We start from the raw sequence: 11,973 nt of genomic DNA on the forward strand, positions 1-11,973 counted from the left end.
TACTTTATACGCTTATTAAGAAATCCAGTTTAAAAAAAGCTAGTTTAAAAGCTACATTAGAAAAACAGTAGGTTTTTAAAGAACAATATTAAACTCTCTTTATTAAGAACAAAACAATATTTCTGTCAATGTGTAAATTCCTAATCATTGAAGAGGAAAACTAAAAATTTGGCTTGGAATTTCAGCGACTGTTAGCATAAAGAAGTCAATTTGGATTTATGTGGCATTTGTGAAACTGACCTTACATATCAAGTTTGCTTAAAAAAGTGATATTTTGCATTATAGCCAGACAAAAAAACCTTTTCACTAAACTACTTAAAGGGGTAGTTTACCTTTAAGTTAAATTATGTTATAGAATGCCCTATTCCTAGAAACTTTGCAACTGGTCTTCATTATTTATTTGTTTTATAATTTTTGCATTATTTGCCTTCTTCTACATCTTTCCAGCTTTTAAATAGGGGTCATTGACCCCGGCAGCCAAAAACGATTGCTTTCTGAGGCTACAATTTTATAGTTACTTTTTATTAACTTATCTTTCTGTTCGGTTCCTCTCATTTTCATATTCCAGTCTCTTGCTCAAACCACTAGCTGGTTGCTAAGGTAAATAAGAACCTAGCAACCCGAACTGGAAATTTCAAACTAGAAAGGTGCTGAACAAAAACTGAAAAAACACAAAGTAACAAAAACCAATTGCAAATTGTCTCAGAATATGAATGTAGGTCATACTAAAAGTTGGGTTTAAGGTGAACTATCCCTTTAATACCTGTATAAATAAAATGGCATACAATAAAAAGTCACAGAACCAAGACAAATATTCACTCAAGTTCAAACACTGAATACACCAAAAACTGAATACATCCAACAAAAATACATTTTAAAATATAAAAAGTAAAATTCTTACTTATTATCCTTTGTTTATACATTCAAATCAGTCCCTGCCTCAGTGCAACCTATACTACCATATACTACATTCACTGTATGTATTTAAAGTGTGTGATGAATCCAAACTATACAAAATATCCCATACAGACGCTTGGAGAACATACAAATTCATTGCAGTATTTTAGTATGTAGAAGCTACAAATATATTATCTTCACACCCTTTTTGATTTAAGATTGCCATACACTTAAAGATCTGTTTGTTGCCGACCATGGATCATTCCCCCATATGCACAACTTGAGGTGAAACAATCTTCATCCCAACAAATAATATCTGTTGGTCAGATATGTCAGTGGGCCCCATTTCATGGTCCAACAATTGCCATTTTGGTCTGGAAGGACCAAATCAACAGCTTTTATGGGCCACCTTAAATTCCTTTTTATCTTTCATTCAAACCACTGACAAATAGAGAGCATTTAAAACTTAATATACAAAGACAAGTACAAGATGGGTATCCTTTACAAGTCAAATAACTTAAAAGTGGAAATTTTATTTATATTTTTGAACTAGCATTTCTAAAACTTATGTTAATTATCTTGTTTAATAGGGGATTCATGTACCTCCTTTTATGTATTTAGAGACTTTCCTTTCTACACCATATAACAGTGAACTTTCCAAGTATAAGGGCTGAACAAGCATTATATAATCTTGGAGTTAGCTGCTTGCCTTTTATGTGGAGCTGACAGAACTGTTCTGCTGTTGGACATATATTCTTGGGGCACTTTCTTTTGCTTGGAAGCAAATTCCACAGGTGGGAGCAAGAAGGACTCCTCTTCACTTTCAACAGTTCCTTCAAGGCAACGTCCAATCATAAAATCACTGAAGCAGAGCAAAAGTAGTTCTTTGCAGCGGCCTGGATTTCTTCAAAAGGATAAGAAAATTTAAAAAAATGTAAAGTGATATTTTACTTAAGAATAGTGGATACAAGCAAATTTGACAAGACCACGTTATATATATATATATAGGCATTCATGTCTTCTCTCCACCTTAAGATCAACATGGACAAAACTAAGCTAGTCATCTTCCCACCTTCCAACTCTGCTTCCCTGCCTGACATCACTGCTTGCATGGAAATTATTACTATAACCCCAGTTCCATAAGCTCGCTGTCTAGGAGTCACATTTGACTCTGCTCTCTTTTTCACTCCCCACATTCAAACACTCTCTGAATCCTGTTGGTTTCACCTCAAAAACATTGCACGCATTCAACCTTTCCTCACTCATGAGACTGCCAAAATTCTCATCCACGCCCTTGTCATATCTCACTTAGACTACAGCAACTCACTGCTCTGTGGGCTTCCCCTGTCTAAACCGACCCCACTCCAATCCATCATGAACAGTGCTGCCAGTCTCATACACCTCTCCTCCCGCTCCACAAGTGCCGCCCCTCTCGGCCAATCCTTGCAATGGCTACCTGTCATGTACAGGATTCAGTTCAAGATTCTTGTACTCACCTACAAAGCACTCACTGATGCCGCACCACTCTATTTAACCACCCTAATCCCTAAGTACACCCCCCAGATGTAACCTTCGCTCTACAAATGACCTCCTTCTCTCCTCCTCACTCATCACCTCCTCTCACTCTTGCATCCAAGACTTCTCACGTGCTGCACCCATCCTCTGGAACACCCTTCCCTGTCCGATTAGGCACTGTCAGCCTCTCCAAGCCTTTAAACGGTCTCTTAAAACTCACCTTTTCCCTCAAGCCTATAACCTAAATCCCCCAAACTTTCACCTCTCACTCTGCACTTACTGTCACTTTACACACCTACATGAACTCTAACACCCTCCCTTTTAGAATGTAAGCTCTTGCGAGCAGGGCCCTCCCCCTAGTGTCTCCGATCCTCATCCAATGTAACTGCAAACCATTTTTGTGAATTGTTTATATGTACATCTTAACTGATCTGTCTTTTGTCTCTGTTCTGTAAAGTGCTGCGCTATATAAAAAATAATTGTATTTTTAACCTTTAGAAGACATAATTAAAATTATTGTTTTAGAAAACATTTTATACCCACACAGTCATAGCAAATGGACTTTCATAAAAAGTCATCAAAAACAGTAGCTATTCTGATCACTGAGAGAACAAGGGTATGTTCGTCATTCTATTCCAGTAAGCCTCTCAAGGCAACTTCAACGCCGGTGGGATGGCAATTCGGGGAGATTAGTCGCCCACGAAAAGGGAGATTTGTTGCGGGCGACTAATCTCCCCGTATGCCAGAGCCCTTATGGCAGGAAAAAAAAGCAGATTTTCAAGAAAATGTGCATATATTCTAGGATTAAGACAAAACAAGGCCTAGCTACAAAGAATCTTGAAATGAAATACATACCTGGCTTCACACGTGACAATAATAAAAGTCTTCTCCCCAGGCAGAATAACCACTTCACTTGTAGGGGCATTAGAAGAGTGTTGTAGTACAGAGTCAGTGACTCCACTGTTTACATTACTATCCATATTGCATGACTGTTCCTCATGTATTGTTGCTCCAAGAACAGGTTGCTCCATAGGATCATCTGAAGGTTCTGGACAATGTCTCAGTGGTCCATATAATCCAGATGATAAAGGGTCAGTGGAACCTCTTACAAATTTAGTACAATTATTAAACAAGGATGGTGTTGCTGAAGACACTTTATAGCCCAACTGACAAAACTTTGCAGTCAGTTCATTGTTGGTTAGTACACTGAAAGGGGCTGTTTGATGAAGGTCAGCCTTGTCTTTTTCACAATAACTGGTTACACTGACAGACATTTGTCTTTCTCTTGGCGGAAAAGAAAAAGCCTGTGCTGTTTGGGTTGTGTCAGACATAGATTCAGATTTTGGTTTAGACATTTCAAGTTTAAATTTGTTCTCCTTTTCCCACCCAGCAAGCTTGCAAGAAATCAGTGTATGAGGTTCGTTTCCCTTATTCCTAAAACAGAATATTTGAGGTTTATATACAGGCACCAGTACCAGCCTTAGAAAAATCTATTATTAACTCTGCAGAGCAATGTAAAATGGAAGGAACAATGTTCCTATATAATTATATATAGCAGCATTATGAATAAGTTACCTTATTCAACAGTCATTACTGTATATTTATTTATTATTTTAGGTAGCTTGATGTATATTTGTTTGTGCTTTCTTTGTTTGATGGCTTCATTACAGTGAAAAACCACAAGACTATAAGATGAAATAACTTACTCAATGTATATTTGCATTTGTTTAGTCTGTCCTTGTTTGATCACTCCAAAATTAGTCATTCTGGAAACTTCCAGGCCCCCTTTGTTCATCATCAAAACAGCTGAACACTGATAGAGTGAGTCAGTGGCATTATATGCTGACAAACTGGAACAAAAAGCCAACAAGAGAAACAAAGGCTTGTTTAACCTACATTAAAGGCTTTATTTTTCTATTGAGGTGCATAAACCATTTTGTCCTTCAAGCAAAAATTAAGGCTAACTCAATATTTATAGAGTATGATACTAAGAAGAATTAGCTATGCCTCTTTCTTCCTTACATATCGGAGTCAATAGCGCACAAAAGAAAATGCAAATAAGGATAAAAAAATAAATAAATAAATGATTTGGTTAAAAAATGTTGACATGCAACATACAGTGCAGTTTTAAATGTTCCACTGAACAGCAAGTGTTATTTGAATAAATAACATTAACTTAATTGCAATTGTAATCTAGAACATTTTTTCTGTGTTCAGAGTTGGTGTCATATGGTACTAGTCAAGAAGCCAAAATGAAATCAATTGACAACTTAGTGGAAAGCATAAAGCTAGGCCACATACCATAATATTACAATACAGCTACAATTCAATTTGAATGCCATTGTGTATAAAAAAAAAAATAGCAGTAATAAAAAGTTAATAAACGTGGTACACATTTAAGGACAAGAAAAGGTATTCACGGGGGGAGGGGGGCTTTTAAAAATGTTCACTTGCAGATGCCAAAGTTGAAATATCATGCTACAATGTTACATTTCTGAATAACTAAAAAAAAAATGTCTAATTTGGCCATGAATTACCCTATACGAAAAAATTAAGAACCACGCACTGGCAATGGATCCATACACAAAGGCATTCTTGAATGTATCAGTGACACACTCACAGTCCTACCGGCATATATGAAAAGCTTTCTATCAAAAGGGTGGAACTGTCGCAAAGTGTGTCACGGATACGTTTATGGTGTATAGTTTCCTGATCCAGCTACTTGGGTAATGAAATTTGCTGAACACTGAGAAGTGATGCATACAGAGTGAGAAAAGACACACAAATATACAGATGGGCCAAATTTTATCTCAACATCTGGCTTAGGTTACAACATCCCACTATTTATATTGATTATTATGTGCGGTGTGTTCCATGTGAGCTTTAAACAGAATTGCTGACATGTATACATACATGCAAAGCTGTTCTAAATAAGTAAAAAAGAGACATTCTTTATTTCTATTTACCTTTGTGTGTTAACTGGTGCTATGCACAGTGCCCGCCAGACATAACATGATTGGCTGCTTTCCACCACTACTGCATTAACAAGGTCATCACGTCGCGGATGATAGTCCTTTGGAAGCCTTATGGAATCCATTGTAAAGAAAATACTTTCAGCAATTACACCACTTGTCCCATAAAACGCTGTAATTTTCATCTGTCAAAAACAAAAGGTATAGTCAGTTCATGAACATAATTATATTACAAATGAAAATATACATTATACAGCTTTCAGTTTCTGAGTTTATACCCTTAATGACCCTTAAATATGTACATAAATTTACAGCATATTTGAAGCTACAAGCTTCAAACAAGATAGATTCTGGAAAACAGCTAATAACAATATTATAATATAATATGATTACCCCCACCACCAACATTCTGATGGATACACTACTGCTTTAGCCTAAAGTAATGGGAAAAATTAACTTCTCCATATACAATTAACCACAGTTTTATTAATATTAAGATGTATTGCTGCATTTAAAATTTGGCTGGTCAGCCTACCAATTTATACAATTACGTATAACCACAATTCATATAGTAAGCTACTTTTTATAAAGTTGAAAATAAGAGCATTTATTGAGAGAGTTTTTAAAAGTCTTTTTTGTTTTTTTAATTATACAGATTTATGAAATCTTGCTCTATTGGGCCAATTACAGCATATATAAGCTGAAGTGAGACACTATATGAAATTATATTATTATATGAAATTATATGACTTGTGGTTATACGTAATTGTATAATTTGGTAGGCTGACCAGCCAAATTTTAAAATTGTGATTTTTTTTTAAATGCAGCATTACATCTTAATATTAATAAAACTGTGGTTAATTGTATTTAGAGAAGTGAATGTTTCTCAAACTTAAAAAAAAAAAAAAAATTTATTGCAATTTTACAGATTTATAAAATCCTTCTCTTTTGGGCCAATTACAGTATATATGAATTGAAGTCACTATATAAAATTATATAAATTCTGGTTATACGAATTTGTATTAATTGGTAAGCTAGCCAGACAATTTTTAAAATTGTGATTTTCAAATGCAGCATTAAATCTTAAAACTAATAAAACTGTGGCTGGTGTTATATTGCCAATTCAATATTGAAGGTGGCAAAGGGGAACAAACAGGAAAACTGAAGCTATTCCATGTTTGGTCCTTGCGAGGTAAACAATTAGATCACCATTATACAACCCCATCCCTTCCTGTTATTTTGTTAGCAGGAGTATTATTTGTGCAATCTAAATATCTCAAAAGGACCAAAAAGTATGCTCAGCATAAGCGCTATTCATTACACATGTTGAACAATACGTATACTGGCACTGGCATATTTTTATCCAAAGGTATGATTGCCTTTCTCCACACCTTGAGCTTTAAGGTCTTTATTTACCTATCAACCAAAAACAAAATATCAAAACAGTTAATAAACCAACCTGGTCTACTCTTTTACATCTCAGTGGCTTCACAGAATATGCCTCGCTGTTCCATGTGGATTGATTAATGAAGTACTCTGCTTTTACCCAGTCTCCTTTGTATGGAACATATCCTATTATATGAGAAAATATATATATCACAATTATTCATGATTCTAGATACTGACACCGGAAATTAAACAATAATCATAATACTGTCCTTGTATAAGTAAGCAACTTGTAACTTAAGGGAGAAGACACACGGGGCAATTAGTCGCTGCAACTTTTAATTAACCCAGTTGTAGCGACTAATCGCGGCGACTTTTCCCCCATAGAGTATAATTGCATTGCTGCGACAAATTGCACGCTCATTTTCGTTGCGCAGATCACCCTGTGCGTCTTCACCCTAACATTGATGTCAATTTACATACATAGTTCAATCAAAAGGGTTTGGAAAAGAGACAGATCCAGTTTGGGATCAATTTTGGTTTCAAATATAGAATGCATAGCTGTCCTTAGAGGGACTTTTTTTTTTTTTTTTAAAAAAAAAAAAAAAAAAGGGGGGGGGGGGGGAGTCTGAATCTACCTATGAAAGTACACAGGGCCGAAAATCATTCATCCTTTATGATCACTTAAAAGGGTTAGTATAATCTTATGACAAGTATTTTGTTGAATCACCACCAGTTTAGCATCAGCCTATGATAAGGTCATACCGTTCATATATGTTACAGAAATGCATTTATTAGAGCAGTATTAAGTAACACTGTATGTGTATTTATACACACACATATATATATATATATAGCTTTGTATTTAAGTTTGTTAACCTACATTACCTTCGCATACATCACACATGGAAAAACAAGTTGTCTGATTGATATCACCGCCATCTTTATTGCAGGATGTAACACAACCAATTAAAACTCTTATGTTGAGGTCTTGAGAATTTTCATTTGAAGGAATATAGTTCTCCCATTTGTTGGAGATCACGTGCACCTTAAGAAAAATAATTATAGGTTGAGAGGTTTTGCATCTTAGGCCTAGGCTAGATCTAAGTGTCACATGAACTCGGAAAATGCCCTTGAGCATTCCACAATGACTGCAGCTAGATAAACAAGTGTCAGGTGGAGGAAGCAATTATTAAAGGGCAAGGAAACCCAAATTCAGTATGGGGGTGCCAATATTTTAGGCCTCCCAAGTGAATTGAATCACCAAGTTGATTCTTAGTAGAACTGTAGAGGTTGTTAACCTTTAAATTAACTTTTTATATGTCATAGGGGCTGATTTACTAAGACACGATTTCGAATCCGAATTGGAAAAATTCCGATTGGAAACGAACATTTTGCAACTTTTTCGTATTTTTTGCAATTTTTTCGGCGTCTTTACGATTTTTGCGTAAAAACGCGAGTTTTTCGTAGCCATTACGAAAGTTGCGCAAAATTACCGATCATTATGAAAAAAACGCAATCGGACGCATTCGGCCCGTTCATGGGTTAGTAAATGTGCCCCATAGAATGGGAAACTCATAGCAATATTTCAATTGAACTTAAAATGGCTTAAGCTGAATATACTTCTAGCCTGTTTTAGTCATGAAAATGTATGGCTTTTGTTATTTATTAAGCTAAATAGGGAGACTGAAGTTACTCCATCTTTATTCCTTTCAAGGTAGATAGATTACTGTATCCATCGACAAGCTCTTTGCTTTACACTCAGTCATGACTTTTGATAGCAGGAGTCCAGGGGGCTTATTTGTGAGCTGGGGATCTTATTATCTACCTTCCTTTTTTAGAAATAAAAATCAAAGACTGATTACAATAGGCAAAAAATATGTTCAGCATAAGCTCTCTTCATTGAAGTCATGTTGAAAATACTGCCCCTTTAAATGTTAACTCAAAAACACAAAGAATTGCAACTTTTCTTAAAATAGTGTATAAATTATACTACTAAAGGTTGCCGATAAACACTGCTGACTTTCCATAGGACCACAAAAATCAGGTAGGTTGAAAAATCCTGACTGGGTGAGGACCGCACCATTGAAGCGGTATTCTTCTTGATGGCTTTTATTCTCATAATATTTTTAAGTTTGTTTTTTTTTTACATCAAACTCCTAAGGAAAATCTTCTAACAGACCAAAACAGGCAGGCAATTTTTTATTGTGATTAGATCATTTCTAAAATCACCCAGCTAAATGTGGGCATATCAGGAAATGATCTGATTGTTCAGCAACTTTACAAATGGATTGTTTAGTGTTAATTTAGGGGCAGAGGATAATGTGGGCTAAGCAAATAACTGCAGGAAGTGTATATGTTTATGTGAAAGGGGTCTCAGAACTATTTTTCAAACATAATTAATCCTAAACATGAAAAAACAGAACTGAACATTCTTTAACTCTGAGTACTTTGCATTCTTTCATCACTGAGGGGGTAAACCAAAATTGCCTGTCTGTTTTGGTCTGTTATAAGATTTTCCGTAGGAGTCTGATGTAAAAAAAAGAAAACCTCAAAAGAGAAAAAAAAAAGCTGTATAAATATTATGTTGCTAGTAAAGGAGGCAACCTATTCACCTCTAAATAGCTAAACAGATCTAAGAATTTGCAAAGGACAGCTAAGGCTAATGCCACACCATGGGTATGGCGCCATACACTCCTACCTGTGCCTGCACCTGAATGAACTGAATATGCTCGGGCGCAGGCACATTTAGCCGAAATCCCCATTCTCTTGCATTTTTAGGATATCGGCTACATGTGCCTGCACCCGGGCGTATTCCATTCATTCAGGTACAGGCACAGGTAGGAGAGTATGGCGCGTATTTTTGACAAACGTTTTTCGGCTTGCCGAAAATATACACCATAGACAGGGGTTATGTTCTCAAACTTTATCAACACTAAGGGCAATTATACACAGGGCTTGCCTGTCACCCAAACACACAGCATTAAAACTGCCAAAAATCACCTCTCTGTTGCCCTCTATGTAAATCACCTGAGAATGTGTACTGCTGCACTTTGAGGCAAAACTGGTAAACTGTTGCTTATAATCCAGAAAAGTACAACCCAGCAGTATCCCTATAATTAAAAGATTATCAGTATGCTTTGTCAATGATGCATTTTACTCTTCTTTAGAGAAACAACAGACATTTGTTCAAAGTTATGCACCATAAATGTGCTTTACAGAAGTGAATAATGGTTTCTGTGTGCTGCTGCAGAACCTCTGTTCCATGCTGTGATCTTGCTCATGAAAACTAATTCATAAGGCTTAAAGAAAAAATAAAACCATTGGGACATTGCTGGAACAGGAGTATTGTGAAAAATGGCATGCAAGAAAAAAACTAATAAAATCAGACAATGAACAGTTCAAGAAGAAAAATTATTTTTTAAAGAAAAAAAAATCAAAAGTTTTGTCTTCTTTATGCCTATGGATTTGTTCACACTAGCAAATAGAATTCAAGCAGTCACAGCAAGTGGCCACTTTTTCTTCAGTAGTGTAAGTAAGCCAAAAGTTAGATATATATCCATTAGCAATACGCTGGGAGAAATCCACTGACCTAGAGAATATGCATAAGGGCTTGAACTGATGAGTGTTTCTTCCTGCAACCCCCTGTGGTGGCGCTCTCCTTCACCACAAGGGAGCACAGGAAGAAACTCACCCTATTCTTCCATATGAGGCTGTACTAACACAGGCACATGTAAGCATCAAAAGCAGGTGGAATGCCAACGTAGGAAAAAATGCTTGTCAGTAGGAGCCCTTGGAGTGCATTGGCAACATTAGCCAAGTATTTGCTGCCTGAGTTGGGTACTTTATTAAACCCAATATAGGCAAATGCATATATATTGGAAAGTTGCTCACAATTACATTTTCTTTCATTGTACAAAAAATGTTTGTGTGGAAGATCCCTTTAAATTGGATTAAAAGATGTGTAGCTTGCTGTATTTACCAAGCAACAACTCTTTGAAAAGCCTTGTCTTAGTTAACATGGGTTAAAATGAATGGGTCTGATAAAATATTTGCCATTCAATACAACATGCCTGTTAGAAGGGAATGCTGCATCTGACAAGATAACAGCTGAAAGCTGACTTTTTTCTCACTATAATATATTGCTCGTCAGATGTAAATGCAGGAACAAAACACTCAATTTGACTTAATCTGATCTAACTTGCATTACAGCTGTGGGGATCACATTTTGTAGTTTCCTACAAAATCTTGTGGAAACGACAAGATTTTGAAGATGAGAAACTCTTTCACGCAAAATCTGATTTAAATCATCTGTTAGTCCTTAGCAAACATAACATGAATGGATGTTAAACCCTCAGCTGCCAGGCTAATTTAAGTAGTGGTTTACGGCACTCTAAATAGCAGAAGCTCTTGTTGGATACTGGGAACTATAGTTTACAATTCGGGTTGCCGTCTTACCATTTTAATACCGACCACATATTAAATCCACACCCTCATGGCTAATTAGAAGCTAATTTAAATGCATGATGGAGACTGAACTAATTTATGTGCAGCCATGTAGTATGCATCTAAATTAATTGCTACCTAGCAAAAAGGAATGTAAATTTTATATGTGGTCGGTATTAACAGGGTGGGATGGCAAACTTATTTACAATACAGTAGCATATGCTCCATATCACCTAACCACACTCTTCACTGCAAATGTTTTTAGACTATCTATTTCAAGCATATTCAACTGAAAACATTCTAACAATCTTCCTTGTAAGATATGATGATTTTTATTCAGGATTTATCCTCCTCAGTATACAGCCAGTAAAATGGAACCAAACATATAAAAGAATCAAATAGAAATGAATTATATTTGTGAACTGAGACAGAAATGAAGGTACATGTGCTGCAGAACACTTACCAAATATGGATACCAATAAGACATGACTGCATGAAAATAAAACCAGCCCTCAGTGCAAAGGCAAATCAATAAAAGAGTCCCACAAGCACAACTACTCCAGCTCTGATCATTCCTTCACTCCTGTTAATTCTAATTGTGTCAGTGAACCTACTTAGTGAGGATAAAGCCATCTATTAACTGCCCCACCCAAATCAAGAGCTTTCCATTCCAGCCCTGAGAGAAGCACAGTTATGTACAGGTGTCTCTTCTGGTTTAACAAGTTCATTTTATAGAAAAAAAAATCTCAAGATTCGG

The 11,973-nt window shown here is 36.0% G+C and overlaps 1 protein-coding gene across 3 annotated transcripts in view; it reads right to left on the bottom strand.

Annotated features, from left to right (window-relative positions):
- mov10l1 (Mov10 like RISC complex RNA helicase 1) overlaps positions 1 to 11,973 on the bottom strand; it is a 61,840-nt gene that overhangs the window by 42,177 nt on the left and 7,690 nt on the right. For 2 of the 3 annotated variants that reach the window (XM_012959263.3, NM_001079156.1), the window contains 6 exon segments: positions 7,659 to 7,818; positions 6,844 to 6,956; positions 5,379 to 5,569; positions 4,119 to 4,262; positions 3,268 to 3,846; positions 1,607 to 1,801 (listed from right to left, as the gene is read on the bottom strand). In XM_012959263.3, coding sequence (XP_012814717.2) covers positions 1,607 to 1,801; positions 3,268 to 3,846; positions 4,119 to 4,262; positions 5,379 to 5,569; positions 6,844 to 6,956; positions 7,659 to 7,818 — 1,382 coding nt within the window. 3 annotated transcript variants of the gene reach the window in all.

The sequence above is a fragment of the Xenopus tropicalis genome, chromosome 3, assembly GCF_000004195.4.
Source record: "Xenopus tropicalis strain Nigerian chromosome 3, UCB_Xtro_10.0, whole genome shotgun sequence".
Taxonomy (NCBI): Eukaryota; Metazoa; Chordata; class Amphibia; order Anura; family Pipidae; genus Xenopus; species Xenopus tropicalis.